This window comes from Heloderma suspectum, chromosome W (assembly GCF_057233095.1).
Source record: "Heloderma suspectum isolate Gila_16-S chromosome W, 16-S_ref, whole genome shotgun sequence".
NCBI classification, from domain to species: domain Eukaryota; kingdom Metazoa; phylum Chordata; class Lepidosauria; order Squamata; family Helodermatidae; genus Heloderma; species Heloderma suspectum.
In genome coordinates, this window is record NC_139475.1 from 36388585 (window position 1) to 36407323 (window position 18739).

Sequence of the window (18739 nt, forward strand, 5' to 3'; positions counted from 1 at the left end):
CCTGACACTAACATGGGCTCCATTACTTATCTGGATTTTTTATTTTCTTAACATTATGCCCTGTTTATAGCTCGACTGAGACCATTATGAGGCCATTAGAAGCTACTGATCCAAAGTGTGGGAAGGATAGCATGGTTTAATTACCCTCTCCTATTTCATAATTATTCTGCCTTGTATCTACATGATGGCATAAACACACATGCACACATGTGGGGGAGCAGGGACTGTTCCAATTTTTCATTCCAGAGATATCTAGCACTTCATGGGGCACTAGTCTGTAGGCCCCCAAATCATTAGGGGTTTTTCCAGGGATGCAGAGGGCTGCTACCATAAGAACATCAGAAGAACTCTTGCTGGAACAGACCGAAGGCATTCTTTTCCCACAGTGGCCAATGAGATACAGCAATGGGAAGCCCTCAAGTAGGACATGAGTGCAATAGCACCCTCCTGCTCATGATCCCATCAACCAACATTGAGAGGTATATCACCTCTAATACAGGAGGGGATATATAGACATCATGACTAGTAACCATTGATAGTGTTCTCCTCCTCATCCATGAATTTGTCTAATCCTCTTTTAAAGCTGTCCAAGTTGGTGGCCATTATGACATCTTGTGGTAGCAAATTCCAGAAGGAAGGAGCTGAAAAGACCTCATCTACACAGTGCTCTGGATCACAGCCAGCATTTGTGGAAGGAGGGAGGCTGTTCTGCTATCGGTGGATCAGGCTCGGCGTTAGGTTAAACTAGGGGGCAATCTAAAAGCAAGTCAATAAACAGGCAATGGTCAAAGGCACCAGTTTACCAGGCAAGAGGGAGAGTTCTAAGAGAGGCCTGAGGAGCAGCCAAGGTCCAAACACAGTTAAGCAGTCAGATACAATACGCAGTCCAAGAAGCGGAGTCAAGCAGGAGTCCAAGGTCAGGAACACGTAAGTTCAATCATGGAGCAAGGTCAGAGGAGCAAGAGTACAAGGCACAGGTGGTAGGAGATGTTGTTTCCAGCAACAGCTAGGCTGATAATGAAGGCTTCTATTGCCAGAACTTCCTAAGCCACACCCAGGGCTCAGATGCAGTTCATTAGAGGCCCTTTGGCAAAAGCTCTACTCGTGAGGTGGTGCTTGCTCCTGAGGAGGCCTTTTCTGCAAGTGGGCATTCCTTTGCCTAGCCATGGTCTCAGCCTGTACCTTCAGGCACTGGCATTCTCGGGGCCTGTGTAGTGGATCAGCATTCCCCCCCCGACTCTGAAGCAGAGCTTTCCACCTTTCAAGGACAAGGTCTGAAGTCCTCTCTCCTGAGGTCCCACAACCTTGGTCATTTCCATCACCAGTATCCAACAAAACCAGGCCCACCAACTCACCCTGTGGGGGACCATGAGGAGGGGAGGCATAAGAAAGGCCCTATATGGCAGCCTCCCCCAACTTGGCACCCTCCAGATACATTGGACTACAATTCACAGCATGGCTGGAGGATGCTGGGAGTTGTAATCCAACACACCTGGGGGGCGCCAGGTTGGGGAAGGCTGCCATAGATTTAAAAAAAGACAGCATGTGAAATATGTGTATAGTGCAACAAAAGGATGCAAGGCATGGTTGTAAGGATGAAACAGTAATGGTTGAAAGGATGTCCCAGAGAGGAAGGCCAGGATCTCTTCTCTATCGTCTCAGAGTGCAGGACACGGAATCATGGGCTCAAGTGACAGGAGGCCAGATTCCAGCTGAACATCAAGAAAAACTTCCTGACTGTTAGAGCCATACGACAATGGAACCCATAACCTAGGGAGGTGGTGGGCTCTCCCACGCTGGAGGCATTCAAGACGGGGCTGGACAGCCACCTGTCAGGGATGCTGTGACTTGGATTCCTGCATTGAGCAGGGGGTTGGACTTGATGGCCTTGTAGACCCCTTCCAACCCTCCTATTCTATGATTCTAGTATAAATAACAGTCTGTTTAGATGTAAATTAACATGGTTTAAGCGATCAGTTTTACACCTCTGCTTAGGAAATACACCAAGAAGTACCCACAGAAAACAAAATTTTAATCAATTATCCTTTCTCCTTACCGATTTAAATCACTGTGATATACACCAATCTGCCCCGATACACTGCCTCCAAACATGGTGGTTCATTAGCATGCATTAATAGGGCTCTCCTTTTAAGGCTATTTCAGCTACCGGCCACCACAACATCAGGCTATACTCAAGGAATATGGAAAAACTCAATGATAAACTCTTGAAAGAGTATTCAAGCTGTTTACCAGCACGGAGGCATTTCCTGATATTAGCCCTTATTCACCTCTTTGTTTCATTGCCTGCATTCCAGCAGTTCTCAGGCTGGACAAGAAAAAAGCAAAGATAATTCCATGGCCTTCTTATTTTTGATGTTATTCGGATTTTAATGCTCTAGATTCCTGAAGTGGTTGCTCACATGCCTCTTCTGGCCAAGAACCCTGCAAGAACCAAGAGGCTTTAAAACTGGGCCAGGAGGACCTAGGATCCAGGAAACACCTCCAACTGGAGCAGAACAGTCATGAAAGAGAGAGTGTAGTCACTGTCTGAAATCTGAATAGGATCTGCTCCCTCTCTGTCCGCAGCAGCTGGATGGAAGTGGCCATCAAGGCCAGTTTAAGTCTAGGCATCAAGTCTTACATTGTTGGCCTCTACAAATACATTAGAACTATGAAGTCAATGAGTTGAAATACCTTGGTTTAATCTCAGTTTAGCCATGCAAGTTCTAGCAAGCCTTAGGCTAGCTATTCTCTGCCTCTCTCAACCTCAGCTTCCATTCTCAACTCTGTAAGATGGAGATAACAATACTGGCCTGCCAGATACAGCTGTCGTAGGGATTTCTGAGATAATGTGGGTGTATGGCGCATTTTAACAGCTTAGACAAAGTGTTGTACCAGTTTATCATATTAAGCAATATTGTCCTAGGAATGCTGAGTGGAAAGGGCACACACTTTGGCCCCTGCCACCTCTCAGAAGACTGGGAAATTAGACCCCTGGCCTCCTAGTGAGTAGGAGACAAGCCTGGCTTCACCCATTGGTTAGAGAAGGAACAGCTGCAGGGAGCTTGCTTCCCCAGCAGCACCAGAAAGAACACTCTGCTCCAACTTCCACTTGCCCAGGGACTGCACAGAGCTGAAGCTAAGCACACTCTGGCTTTTGCTACCAGCCAGGAGACCAAAGAGCCCTAGGATGCTGCATGCGTCACCTCCCAGGAAGAACTTCATGGTAAGTGGGAGACCAACCAAACATCTACTGGCCAGAAAAGCAGCTGCTTCAATGCTTGCTTTCCTCTTACCTCCCTATTCCTTTTTCCTGTTGTATCCTGTCTGTTCAATTGTGACCTTGTGGGCAGGGACTGTCTTACCTTTCAATATAAGTAGGGTACTTAAAAAATTGTAGGTTATCAATAACAGTGGCAAACGTTAACACTCCCTTTGTTCTGAAGTAACAAAGCTGAGTTGAAGGACAACAGGTAGCAGGGAATAACCCATCTAGAGCAACCTGTGCTGGAGTTCAAAAGCTGGTTACTAGCCTATGTTGTCCACATTCCACTCACAAATTAATGGGGGAGGGAGAAAGACCCATATTCTTTTAAGGAACAGCCATTGCTCCCACCTGATAAAAGCCGCCCCTGCCCTAGTTCATTTTAAACAGCATCTCCCACTCCCCAATGTGATAAGATGGATTCCCAAAACTACTTCGAGATGTGCACTACAGAAGCAAATCCCTCCTCCTTCAAGGCATCCTTGGTGTCGCATGGTCCCCATCAGCCGCCTGCCACACGCAGTAATACAGCATAATGTCAGAATACTCCCTTCACCCTGCTAACAGTTAGACACCTCCCCTCCACCCCCTCATTTAAAGGCTTATCTGCTCTTCACACTGAAATTGTTTCCAGAGGAGGAGGACCCATAACAAGGCTCCGCATTTCCAGTAAAAAAAAGAAGACAGACTAAGAAGGCATCACAAACCACCAACATAAGACTACACCAAATACTGGGGGTGGGGTGCATGGAAAAACAGAACACGCGTTCAACATGAAAGGAGGGGCATGAGTGCCAGCAAGCTGCAGCGCAGTTTACAGCCTCTGCTGTAACCAATGATGAATGTGAGAGAGCTAACATGATGGTAAATACTGCCAAGTGGGGGAGAAGGGAAACACACGCACACAGACAATCGGTAATAATGCAAATGCTTGGAAGAAAAAAAGATTGGTTTGCGTCCACAGAAGGGATAGCCAAGCATCTGGTTGCCGAGCAGAGAGAAAGAGAGAAGGTGGGGGAGGAGAAACAGAGCAATACTGAGTGAAAATTAATGCCAACTCCTTCTAATGTCATACACAAGTAAATGGGGGGGGGGGTGTTTGGGAGGTGCAGCAGCAAAATGTCTTAAGAGATGTCCAGGTGTAGAACTACCTTCCCCTGGAGACTCAAAAGTGAAGCGTCTTCCACTCATCGCACCCTTTTCTATTCAAGGCTGCTAGTGGGAAGAGGTGTGGGGCGCTTTACGTGTTGGCTAATTCCTATCTGGAAGACATCCTACATGTAAATTCTCCTGTATGGCTGCCATACTAGACCTGCTGAGACGACTTGTCCATCTAGCCCAGTGTGGTGTACGCTGAGTAGCAGCAACATTCCAGGGTCTCAGGCAAAGAGAGAGAGGTCTTTCCTATCACCCATTTATATATTATTATTATTTATTTAACACATCCTGCCCTATATCATTAAGATCTCAGGGCGGCGTACAGATAAAATCAATTTTAAAAGTATAAAACAATAAACTAAACACCTAAAAACATATTAAACTATTAAACAAACTAATATCAATTAAAATCTAAAACAATAAAACAGTTAACACAGCGTGCTACTTTAGGGAATGCATTTAGCCCTCAAAAGCTTTGGTAAAAAGCGATGTTTTTACTCAGTGCCGAAACGAGACCAATGTCTGTGCCAATCGGGCCTCCAAGGGGAGGGCATTCCACAACTGGGGTGCCACAGCAGAGAAGGCCCTCTCCCACGTCCCACCATAGTGTATGTCTCGTACCGGTGGGGTGCAGAGGAGGGCCCCTCCAACAAATCTCAGTCCTCGGGCAAGCATATATAGGGAGAGGCGCTCCCTCAAATATCGAGGTCCCAAGCCACTTAGGGCTTTAAACGTCATCACCAAAACCTTGAGTTCTGACCAGAAGCATATCGGCAGCCAGTGCGAGTCCTTTAAAACTGGTGTTATATGATTTTTATGAGATATTCCAATCAGCAGTCTAGCTGCTGCATTTTGCACTAGCTGCAACTTCTGAGTCATCTTCAAGGGCAGCCCCACGTAAAGTGCATTGCAGTAGTCTAATCGGGAAGTTACCAGCACATATACTACTGTGGCTAGGTTATCCCTGTCCTGGAAAGGCCGTAGCTGGCGGATCAGCCGAAGCTGGCCCCAAGTACTCCGGGCCACGGAGTCCGCCTGGGGCTCCAGTGACAGGGGTGATCTAGGAGTACGCCCAAGCTACGCACGTGCTCCTTCAGGGGGAGTGCAACCCCCTTCCAGGACAGGTCGCTTACCCAATTCCCGGACTTGGGAACCACCAATCCACACAGCTTCCATCTTGTCAGGATTTCGCCTCAGTTTATTGGCCCTCATCCAGCCCATTACAGCCTCCAGGCACTGGTCCAGCACCTTCACTGACTCAGACGACAAGGAGAAATAGAACTGAGTATCATCAGCATACTGGTGACACCCAACCCCCAAACTCCCATGACCTTTTAAACAGGAAGTGCCATGAAGCTGGGGCCTTCTGAATGCACAACCTGTACTCTATTACTGTGGATGCTTCTACTGACCTACCACCTTAAAATATTATTGTATGGAGTAATGCAAAATCATTGCTAGGGACAGTGGAAGGCAAAAGGAAGAGGGGCCGACCAAGGGCAAGACGGATGGATGATATTCTGGAGGTGACGGACTTGACCTTGGGGGAGCTGGGGTGGCAACGGCTGACAGGAAGCTCTGGTGTGGGCTGGTCCAGGAAGTCACGAAGAGTCGGAAGCAACTGAATGAATCAACAATGCAAAATCATGTCTTTGAAGCAATTTGAATTAATGCTGAGCTGAAAGCAGGTGCTTTTGTGTGTGTAATGTTTTGGGAACATTTTTGGCCCTCACGAAACACACCGCCCCTCTTCAGCTGATATTTTTTATATCCTCTTTGCAGAAGCATGCAGGAGCATCCACAGGGCAGTAGGTGGTGGAGATGACGGAACGCACCCCCACTGTCACGATAACCACACAAATGATCCCCCTTTCGATCCAGTCTCACAGAGTCAATTAGGTGGGGCACAACATAGATGGGGGAATGCATGTCCTGGTCCAACTTCTGCTCAAACTAGACAGACATTGACCAGATTCAAATGACACACTACAGCTCGTCAGAGTTTATTTAACCCCTGACAAGCTGTGAAGCCAGCAGGGACCAGGTTACATATACAACCCCCACTTCGGGCTTGTCGTGCTGTGCAAACCCAGCAAGCATGGGTTATGCGGGAGTTAAAAAAAAACCTCTCATATAACCCTAAAACAGACCATGGGTTATGCGAGGATTGTCTAACCTTTGCATAACCCACGCTCGTGGGTTCCCATGACACAACAACCCCCAAGTGGGGGTTGCATATTCAAACTGGTAGCTGCACACACCACAGCCTCACTGTGGGTTAAATAACCTACAGTCAAACAGCCCCATTACCTCTCTCTTTCCCCCATTCAGAGTGAAGGGGCTTTCTCTGCCATTAATGGTGCCAACAAGTAGCTAAATTTGACTGGTTACATGGCACTGAGACACCAACAGGTTCACTGAGTATTCACTGTCTGGCTGGGATCAAACAGCACAGAAGAAATGGGCACAAAAAATGGCACCTAAATATTGCTGCACAGAGGCACAGAAACATTATGAAAAGCCACTATATTAAAGGATGGGGCACATGCCCTGAAAGCCCACTTATGGTGTTGAAAATCAAAACTCATGAATTTTTGGTACAGCACTTTTCTGAAAACGTAGAAGTGCTATATAAATGCTAGCATTATTATTGCCTATTACGGTTAGCACACGGCTGGTCAACTATTCTCAACTGGCTGCCTATTATTTGAAAGCATTAAAATATTGTCAAATATCCCCAAAATGCTACCGTGTTCACTGGTAGCTTCTTTCCCCTTAAAAAAAATGAACTGTGGTGTTATTTGTTAGCAAGGGCAAAAGTGTGGACGTCATGGCCCCTAGCCCTGCAGTAGTCAAAGACAAATATAGCAGCATAGCAAAAAGAATCTCCCTAGGTATCTGGTCTGGGTCCAGGTTATCTGAAGGACCACCTACACCCAGACGAACCTGTCTGTGCTTTAATATAATCTTCAGAGGCACTACTCATTGGCCCACCACTAAGAGCAGTTAAGGCACTAAGCATGGGACTTCTCAGTGGTGGCCCACACCTTACAGAATTTGCTCCCAAGAGAGACAGCTGGCTGCATCTGTGACTGAGAAATGTACCTGTTCTCTCTGGCTTTTAATGGAATGGCTTTTATAGTAGTTGCTGCTGTTAAATAGTGGAAATTGTATTTTGTTTTAACTAGCTCATTTTAAAACTGCTTAACTGTTAAGATGCTTTGTAACTTTATATTTGTACTTGTTTATATTGTAATCTTGGGAAGACCATGGTCTTAAAAGGCAACTAAGAAATATATTTCAATTAGTAATAAAATTATCTGCAGGCCTCTCCAAACAGAAACACAAGCAGTCATCAATGGCAAAGGGCATCACCTAGTGCACAGAGTAGCCTTCCCCATTCTGGCGCCCTCCAGTTGTGCTGGACTACAACTCCCAGAATACCCCAGCCAATATAGCTGGCTGGGGGGACTGTGGTAATTGTACTCCAACACAACTGGAAGGCACCAGGATGGGGAAGGCTGGGACAGAGTGCTGGACTAGAACTAGGTATAAAAAGTAAAGGTGTCCCCAACCAGTCGTGTCCGACTCTAGGATGCGGTGCTCATCCCCGTTTCTAAGCCGAAGAGCCAGCGCTGTCCGAAGACGCTTCCGTGGTCATGTGGCCGGCATGACTGAACACCGAGGTGCACGGAACGCTGTTACCTTTCCCGCTGAGGCGGTACCTATTTATCTACTTGCAATTTCTTGCTTTCGAACTGCTAGGTTGGCAGGAGCTGGGACTGAAGACGGGAGCTCACTCCGTCACGCGGCACTCGGGTCTCGAACTGCTGTCCTTCCGGTCTGCAGTTCAGCGTCTTAACCACTAAGCCACCGCGGCCCTAGAACTAGGTATACCCAGGTTCAAATTAGCCATGAAGCTCATTACACAATGCTGGGCCAGTCACACTCACTCTCAGCCTAACTTGCCTCACTGAATGGTTATGAGGATAAAATGAAGGGGGGAACTAAGATCTTGGAGAATAAAATTAAAATGTAATGAAATAAAACATTCATTACATCTTTTTAATGTTGTTGCTTCACAACTGCTATCTAATGGGGGGTAATTAGTATCAGACCTGTTTATGATTATCTACTTGGTTCTCATAACGTTAGTGCTTTAAAAATACTTGGCCACTATTTGACAAGAGTTGTACAATATTTGATCAAATCCACAGTCCTACAGCAGATACATCATTAGTGCAGAAACTCCATAATGTGTGGAGCAAACCTGAGTCATAACATGCATAGTATTTTAGTGCTTGTCTTGGCCATGGTGTGCCTTTGAAGGGACATCAGAGTCAAGTTCATTTTTGAATTGCTATCTGCCCCCAAAGCCTTCAGGTGAAGTGGGTGGAAAGTAAATATCCAGAAGGATTGATCCTTTGTGCTGAGCTGGTCATTTGTGGCACACTGACAACCTAAATCAACCAGGAGGGCACTAGGTTGGTGAAGGCTGGCCTAAATGAAAAAGGGCAGAGTGAGAGAAGCAGCAACTCTCTTCCTGTTTACAAAAGTTTCTTAACCCAGTTGCCTGGAGGAGATTCTGACTCATGAGGTGACCAGGCAAGTGGCTATTCAGAAGCTTGCCCCAGTGGCTTTAAACAGGCAAAATAGGCAAAGCAATTTGCATGCATCATATACTACGTTTTCATGAGGAATTGGCCACCAATGTGATCCCCAAATGGAAATTTCAAAGAGCATTCATAAAATCCCTAAACGAGGAATCAGTGATGGGCAGTTGCTGATCCAGGGGGGTCCCACCCACCCACTTCAATTGCCAAACTACAGGTGAGGAATGGAGCCCAGACCTTTAGTAAAAGGATTTGCCAGTAGGCAAATTGGGCATCCTTTGACTTTGCCATCCTTTGGAGGATGGGGAGAGGGGACTTGGCCCTCTGTCCCCTACCCTATTCTTAGATGATCTTTCAAGCAAAACTGCTGATGTTAACACTTATGTCCTGGGGGGGGGGGGGGGGCAGGGAGGGGAGGAAGAGAATTCACCAATGGAAGAACCAAGGCCAATCAAAAAGGTGCATTCAGAATACATTCTTCAAAAAGTTCCCTATCACAGCATCCAGAATGACAACAAACCCAAAGTTAACAGAAGGATTATGCCAGTTCAACAGCGAGCTACAAAAATGCACCTCCAGCACCGTGTCAGCAAACAGCTGAGGCTGTTAAACAGTTAAAAATCAAGGATCAGTTAAATGGGAGTTAAAGGGAGTTAAAAATCAACTTGAGGAAATCCATTTTTTAAAACATGCATGACAATGTCTGGTTATTGGCAGCTTCAGTAATCACACTCTAATTTGTAGCTATGTGTTTTTGCAAAAACTCCAAGTGACTCAGAGTAGCTGGGAAAAGGTGCACTTTCAAGCTCTGGGTGCCAATTAAGGTGTTAAAGGGATAATATTATCTGTGTTGCATTTGTCATGGACACTACAATTCCACATCTGATCCAATGTACAGGAACAACCACCAAGGTTCGTTCAGGGGGTGAGGGAATCCTCACCACTCACCAGTTCTGCAAATGCAAAAGAATTTCACTTGGCCTTTTTGGCAGTGTGTTGTCAGTGCAACAGAGAAGACTATGAACTCACAGGTGCAAACAGTACCTTCCTATGTATTTAAAGAGTACCTTTAAACAGCAAGGCATATGGAAACCAGAGAAATACTCTTTTGTCATCCTGCTGTGAACCATCACCACTAACGTGCTCTGGTAAATGCACTTCTGACCCCACAGTACCTCCTGTTTAGTCTTCTGTATCTATCACATCTGTTCTTCCACAACAGTCAGCCCCAGTGTGAAGGTAACAAAAAAATGAAGGTCCAATACTGGTCTGAATAGCCCCTTCTATGTGTAGCCATCCATTAACGCATCTGCTGTCAGATGCTACGGGCAATAAATGGAATCCCCTACAACAACCCTTGGCCGTACACAGTGAAAGCCTCTCTAATCCATACCCTCTAAGATGACATGACATTTCCCCACAGCAGTACAAGGTGGCGTCCATAACAAGAGCAGCAGAGCATGCCTGGACTGCAGAACATGTCCAGTATATGAAAAAGAATGTATAGAGATGTTATTAAATGTATATTAGGCTGCACCAGGTGACTAATATTATCTCAAAGGACCCCCCGCCATATACACAATCAATAGGGAAGATTAAGCTTCACTGCTACAAGTATCCATCCTCCTCCTGCCCCAAACACAGGAAAATAATTCATCTACTAAACCCACTCAATTCATTCTTGGTGCCTCAACCTGAATTGTCCCTAGTAAAAAGGATAGCTTGACACTTAACAGTACCCCAAACAGACTGAAAGCCTAGCTGTCCACCTGATCTACGTACAAGTTAACTGTCCCTTGCTTAACATTGGAGGAAATCGTAAGAGCTCAATTTTCTACCCTGAAGTCAAATGATGCTGAAGTAGCCCCTAATACAATCTCTGAGGGAAGAGAGCTTCGGCTATTGGGTGGTATAGAAATGAAATAAATAAATAATAAAATAAGTCACAGGGTGACCCCCATTAATAAAGGGGACCCCTCTGAATGGACAGAGACAGGCAAGGCTCGTCTGCCATTAAGTAACGGACCATACCTGCATCAACTGACCTACACTGACCAGGGGATACCAGTAACCCTTTCATGTGTTTGGAAATAGTTACACCCACTAAGCACAGAAAGAGGCTATTAACTGTATATCATTCAGAAGAAGCCAATGTTCCCTTATTACTAAGAGAGACCGTTACAATACTAATTGTAAAGAGTCTAGCTGTACATGCATTATCATTTATTTGTTCATAGCCAACAATAACACAAACTGAACCCAAAACCATTACCAAAGGAAGCATCTATTTAAACTGCCCCTTCTCCTACAACTTGATGCATTACAAAGTAATGGACACCAACCATTTTTTAAATCACTGAACCCGTGTTATAAGGACCCTCTCTTGCCCTTACTCTTTGACACTCACAAAAGTGCACAACCATGGGGATAGGTAGTAAACAATTTTCCTTAAAATTTCCTTTTCCGATAAGAGCAAGTGAGTATTTAGAGTCCTTGCTCTCATAACCCCCTGCCTACCCAATATGGAGTAACAGGCATTGTTCCATACTTCTCAAACCCAGGACCCCACCCTGCCAAATAAGGTGGTATGAACTCAACTCCATCACTACAGAAGAAGAGGTATGCTTCCTTGCCCTCAAATATGGGCAACAACATGATGACAATCCATACTCCCTTGTACGCATTATGACAACTGATCATAGCAATACAGACACCAGAGAAGACAGACAACCCACAAAGGCCCCCATCACAGCCCCAGCAGTATGCACATTAACTGTACATTCACCCTGACATACATATGCAAACAGGAATCATACATCCCCTTGCTCCAGCTAAGGATTTTAATTTTAATTGATACTGGTTTGGTTGGAGAGCTGTAGGTTTTGAAATTTGTAAATAATGTTTTCTAATTAATAGCCCCATTCTGGACACGTACACATACACGGATTTTGAATCAATCCTTTCCTTTACGACTACTCTCTACCCCTCCATGCATTAACGAGAAGAAGTTATTAATCACTGTGGGCATTAACTCCTCTTAGAATACTTTCGCCCTATATACAAACATACCAGGGAGTTTATCACCACCTGATACACAGATAAAACAGGAAGGGGTCACTAACCTCCCCCACTTTCCCAACTTCCACATTAGATGTTAACACCGCCTTTATCCCCACCTCCCATACATCATCCCTCTTCTATCAATAAGTTGGGTCATTAAGCACACAATTCCCTCCTAAACACACACAGAAAGATAACTTATTCTCCAATGCATAAATTAAGGGGTCATTAACTCCCCACTGTAATTCTCCAAAATGCACATAGAAATTCGGGATTCATTACTGCTCCCATTCCCACATATAAGGGAGGGTGTAATTAACCTCCTCAGTCCTTAGGCATTCCTCATTATACACATAACTAGATGGAGGTGAGGTTAGCTATCCACTCACATATAATAGGGAAATTTAATTACCCCCTTCTAATATACATAAGATTCATTTATTTCTATTCCCCATCCATAAATGGGTGAAAGGGGTTATTAATGCCTCCCTCATACACATAACGGGAGGAGGTCTACTTTCCTCATAACAGAAGATTTATTAATTAACACTCCTTACCTATAGTCTGAAGAGGAAGTTACTGATATCTGCCTCCCACACATGCAGGCATCACCAGCCCCCTTTCCATCTTTCCCCTCCCCAATATATTAATTCCTTCAACCTTTAAAAAAAGGTGTCCCCAACCAGTCGTGTCCGACTCTAGGGTGTGGTGCTCATCTCCATGTCTAAGCCGAAGAGCCAGCGCTGTCCGAAGACGCTTCCGTGGTCATGTGGCCGGCATGACTGAACACTGAGGTGCACGGAACGCTGTTACCTTTCCTGCCAAAGCGTAAATTAGCCATGCCCCCTCCCTTCAGATTCCACCCAGTCTTTCTACTTTGTTTCTCTCCCCAATTTAATAATGCTAATACACTGGAGATGTGGTCATTAACTGTACATTCATTTTCGGGGGTGGGGAGTCACTCTACCGGATGATCCCCCTCATATTTATTCATCCCTGTTCTCTCACCCAGAAATAGAAAGGGAAGAGGAAGGAAATCAAGAATCACCCCAACCCCAGAGGGAAAACAGTTGGGGGCCATCCCCATCCCTTTTATTTATATCTCCTCTCCCTATTTAACAATTTCAATATATTGGGGAGGAGTGGTCCTTAAATCCTTTCTCAACACAAATGGGTTGTCACTCCATCCATTCTCCAGAACTGAGGGGGTGGTCTTTAATTCCCTTCCCTCAGCCAAAAACAGAGGCAGGAATGGTCTTTAATTCCCTCCTCCCTTTCAGAGGAGAGAAAATGTATTTATGTATTACAATTCTTTATATCCCACCTTTCAGGATACAAAGCCTTCCAAGGCAGTTTACAAGTAACACAATGCTACATTAATAGAACCAATACAATATTATGTTTATTAAGATGCTTTTGAAAAACCTTCCTTCACCCATAAATTTAGGACAAGGTGATTCTCAATCACCCCCTCCATTTCTGAGGAGAGCATGGGGGAGTTGGGAGGGATCAAACATCCCTTCCCTTGCCCATAGATTGAGGTGGTGGTTCTTAATTCCCTTCCCTCCTTTTCTAAGGGAAGGAAGAGGAGGGTCTCACCCCACTCCACCCTAATCCCCTTCCCTCAACCAAAATTGAAAGGGTGGCCTTCAATTTCCCCTCACTTTCTGAGAGGAAGAGAATGAAAGAGGGTGTCACTCCATGCCCCATGCACCCTATATTTATTAATCCCCTTCCCTCACCCAAAGCTAACTGATGGGGTGGTCCTAAACTCCCCCTCACTTTCTGAGAGGAAGAGAGGGATGATATCACTCCATCTCCCCTTGCTCCCCTCCCCAAAATTAATTTTATAAAATATTCCCTCTCCCAAAACTGAAGGGGGTTGGTCCGTAATCCCCCCTCCCTTTCTGAGGGGAGTAAAAAGGGGGGGGAGGAGAAACAGAGGGTGTCCCCCCCGAATTTCTCTACACCCCCTTCCCTCACACAACACTGCATGTGGGTGGTCCTTAACACCCCTCTCTCTTTCTGATGTCACTCCCTCCCCCACAATTTATAAAAAAAAAACATTCCCTCCGCCAAAACTGAGGGGGTGGTCCTAAATCCCCATCGCCTCCCCTTTCTTGGGGGGGGGGAGAAAGAAGAGGGGGTCATTCCCTCCTTCCCCAGTTTACTAAACCGTCCCTTCTCTCACCCATACACTGAGGGGGGGGGCTCTCAATTATCCACACATCCCCTCCTGAGGGAACACATTGCCCACCGGCCTCTTCTGAGGGAAAAGTGGGGTATCAATCCGCCCATCCATCCGCTCCCTCTGTCCTTCCTCCTCCTCCTCACCCGGTGGGCGCGCGTCAAGCTGAGGTCCTTCATGACTTCCTCGAAGGCCGCCGTCTCCTCGGCCTGCTTCTGGTTGTGCAGCGCGATCTTCTCGCTGAATTTCCTCGGGTTGTTCGACGACGACGCCATCTTCCCTCGTCCGCATCCCTCCTCCTCGCCCCCGACTCTCCCTCCCACCGGCCTCCGGACACCACCGCGCGAGTCGGCAGCGACTGCGCACGCGCGAGTCGGCAGCGGGTGAAGGTGGGAGGAAGAGAGGCGGCCAGGTGTAAGGAGCGCACTCGCAGAAAAAAAGGGCCGCGCCACTGCGCATGCTCCGCTAAAGCGAAGGCGGCGAAAAGGCACGACCGGAGGGGGAGGGGGGCGATACGGCGCGCGCGCGGTGCTCTCCTCAGCCCCTCCTCTCAAGGTTTTCGAGACAAACGCACAAAGAGCTCCCCCCCTTCCCTCTCTCTATTGGCTGAGCAAGGGATATTACGCATGCGTACAATTTCTCCCCGTGCCCGCCACTTGGGGCGGACGCAAGCGGATCGTGTGCATGTTCTCAGATGCTTCAAATTATTACCTTCGCTTTTTAAAACCCACATTTAATTTAAAAGAAAGGTTTCTCCTGCAAACACCTCTACTGTTGTTCCTTCACATCTTCAAGTCCGTGCTTGGCCTTGAAACTCGTTGGGTGACTTTGAGCCAGTCACTGACTCTCAGCCCATTCATTCATTCATTCAATTTATTTATTTCATTTCTATACCGCCCCACAGCCGAAGCTGTCTGGACGGGTTGCAAAAGCTGAAACGTTAAAATACAATATGCAAAGTTTAAAGACCATTTACACAAAACGTACGGACAAACAACATATACCTAAAAGCAACTTTGGACCAAAAGCGATTTGTTCAGAACATCCAACGATAAAACACAGCTCAAAACGACACTGCTTAAAACAGCATACAAGAGTCAGCAAGAGGACCGCGAGTTCTAACAAGGGAAGGCCTGCCGCAATAACAGCGTCTTTAATGCCCGCTCAAAGTCCTTCAAGGAGGTCGGCAGGCACATCTCCACCGGCAGGTCATTCCACAACTGAGGGGCGGCAGAGGAAGAGGTCCTCTGGCGTGTGGCTGCCAGTCTCACATTAGGCGGCCGCGGTAGAGAGCCCTCGGAGGACCTTAGGTGGCGGGCTGGGACGTAGGGGAGAAGGCGCTCCCTAAGGTACCTGGGACCCAGACCATGCAAGGCCTTAAAGGTAAGAACCAGCACTTTATATTTTGCCCGGAAACAAATTGGCAGCCAGTGTAAGGATTTCAAAACCAGTGTAATACGGTCTCCTCGGGGGGTCCCAGAGACCAACCTGGCGGCCAACTTTTGTGCCAGTTGAAGTTTCCGAAATAAACATACAGGCAGCCCCAAGTACAGCGCGTTGCAGAAATCAAGCCTAGAGGTGACCAGCGCGTGCACCACCGTTACCAGGTCCGCATGTTCCAGGAACGGGCGTAGCAGGCGAATCAGCCGAAGCTGGTAACAGGCACTTCTCAGCATGGCCTCCACCTGGGGTGCCAGGAGCAGGGTTGGGGCAAGAAGCACCCCAAGCTACCAACTTGCTCCTTCAGGGGGAGCGCAGCCCCACCCAGAACTGGTTGACAGACCTCAATACCCGAATTAGGGCCCTTCACGGTGAGCACCTCGGTCTTGCCTGGATTCAGCTTGTTCTCCCTCATCCAGCCATTACCGACTTCGGGCAGTCCTTCAGAGGAGTCCTGCCTTCCTTGGATAACGATGTTAAGGAGAAATAGATGTGGGTGTCATCAGCATACTGATAACACCCAGCCCCAAACTCCCGATGATCTCTCCCAGCGGTTTCACGTAGGTATTGAACAGCATCGGGGATAGAATGGAGCCCTGAGGGACTCCACATAATAGTATCCTACCTCACAGGGTTGTTGTGAGGACAAAATGGAGAAGAGGAGGAAGATCATGGATGGTGCCTTGGATTCCTTGGAGGAAAAAGGGTGAGATATAAATGGAATATATACATAAATAACAAGAGTTATGAGGCATGATAGACAAATGGAGGTTCTATGGACAAGGGCAGTCTATCTATGAATACCAGCTGGTAGTGTTAGAAAAAAGAGACTCCATAACCGTTGGCGCTTCAGTTACGTAGGAGCCCGAGTGGCGGGAAAAATGTGGGCAGAGCCAAAAGGAGAACCATACTGACGCGCTCATGACTAACGGCTTGGTAAGCTGATACTGACTGTTTATTGGCTATTGACTTGGTAAGCTGATGTACTGACTGTTTCATTGGTTACTGGCAAGAACAATAGAAGTGATATGGTATAAAAGGCTTTTGCACACGTGTCTCGGGGTCCAGACTGCTCTGCACCCGTTTTGCAAAACGTTCAATAAAATAGTGTTGGATCCACTGCTGCCTGCCTGGCATCAATTTCTTCTAAACCAAAAGCAAGGACTTTTTTTATCTAACAATTTGGTGCCGTGACTCGGATCCTGCTTCGGGGCGCATCCCCTTCGCGCTGAGCCGAGGGGCCGCGGAGGAGAAGTGGCCACAGGCGGTTGTTTACACTGCCTTCTCCTCACGACGGCAGCGGCAGAGGTGCTTGGGGACCAACGCCAGAGGAAGAAGGAGATGTGATCACTCCTTTTAGGCACCGGCAGTGGATCAATAAGCAGCTGGACGCAGCTGCGGGCGGGACAAAAGAGGCTTTTGGGGTAAGTGAAACAGCTTATATTAGGGGATAAACGCAGGATGGTGGTGTGTTTGTGAATGTGTGAGACGCCTACGGGCGAAGCGAGTGAGGAGCCCCGATCTGCATTTCCCTACCCTGGAGACAGGCTGGGTCAGAGGAGGGCGAAGCGCAAGAATTGCTGACTGAAATTCCCACCGTCATGGGCGGGTCCCAATCTAAGTCTGCGAAGAAGTCCCATACGCCCTTGGAGTGTTGTTTGCGCAATTGGTCACATTTTAAGCAGGATTATGGAACTAAGATGATAAAGGATCGTCTTGTCTTTTTTTGCACCCAGGAATGGCCAATATTAGAGCCCAGATGGCCACCCGAGGGGTCTTTTGACCCAACCTTGGTATCTGATGTGCAAACAACAGTAGCACAGAGGGGAAGTTGGGACCAGTTCCCTTATATTGATTCGTGGGCAACTTGTGTGCCCGTTGGCGGCAGGCCCGCTCCATTGGTTGTTGAATGCATGTCCCTTGCCCTTCCCATGGTGGTCAAAAGGAAACCACCAAAAGAAGGACCACTCAGGGTCGTGGCCACAGCACCAGAGGACCTATTGCTTCCTCCTCCCTACGGGACAGCCGTCGCAGGGCGACCACGCCCGTTGCAACCACCACCTTCTCCTGAGGGGCCCACCCAGCGGTTAGATGCCCCCGAGAAGGACCCCTCTCACGAAATAGTACCAGAGGACCCCACCCCTCTAGTTGAATGCCGGGACACTCTCCAAGATCGTCTATATTCCCTAGAGGAAAGATTGGAGGTCCTACAGAGAGAAGCAAAAGGGGGACTTAACTATAACCTGCGAAAGGACCCCCAACCACCGGTGAAGTTCACCTTCCCCATCAGAGAAGTCCCCGACCCTACCACCCAATATCCTCAAGGGGTGATGTTTGTTTATGTCCCATTCACGACATCTGATTTGTATAATTGGAAACAATTTAACCCCTCCTTTGAAGAGGATCCCGGGCCACTCCTGTCTCTGATGGAGAATGTGAGGCTTACTCACAACCCCACATGGGACGATACACAAATGCTATTGAACACCTGTTTCCTCAGCCAAAAGCCAACCATCCTTGCGGGGGCACGAGCCAAGTATAGGGAGGAAAATCCCCAGGCAACTGAGGAGGAGACGGCGGAGGTTCTGCCCACAGGGCGACCCAATTGGGGGGTGGCCACAGCGGCACATAGACGCTTATATGCTGACTATTTTCGACTCATTTTAGCAGGCATGAAGCAAGCCGCGAGAAGGGCCCCCAATTTGCAAAAAGTCCTGACTCTAAAGCAAGACAAAAACGAACCTCCTGCCGTGTTCCTCCAAAGGCTGAGGGAAGCCTTCGCTAAATATACTGACATTGACTTGAATGATCCAAATAATTTAAGGATCCTCACGACTCAGTTCGTGGGAAATAGCTGCCAGGACATCAGAAAGAAGTTACAAAAAGTTGAAGGAGGGTTGACAGCTGACCTAGGAGTTTTAGTTGAAGTAGCTCAAAAGGTTTATGAGAGGCGAGAAGAAGAAGAAGAAAAAGAAAAAGACAAGAGGCAGGCCAAGCTCCTTGCTGCGGTTCTTA

At 47.2% G+C, this 18739-nt stretch overlaps 1 protein-coding gene across 1 annotated transcript in view; it reads right to left on the reverse strand.

The window, feature by feature from the left end:
- The window catches only part of LOC146333969 (CREB-regulated transcription coactivator 1-like), a 132304-nt gene extending 117607 nt beyond the window's left edge, over nt 1-14697 (reverse strand). The window contains exon 1 of the mRNA XM_084825136.1: nt 14431-14697. Within this exon, the coding sequence (XP_084681262.1) occupies nt 14431-14559 (129 nt within the window). The 5' untranslated portion in view covers nt 14560-14697. The remainder of the gene's footprint in view (nt 1-14430) is intronic.
- Nucleotides 14698-18739: the final 4042 nt, after the last annotated feature.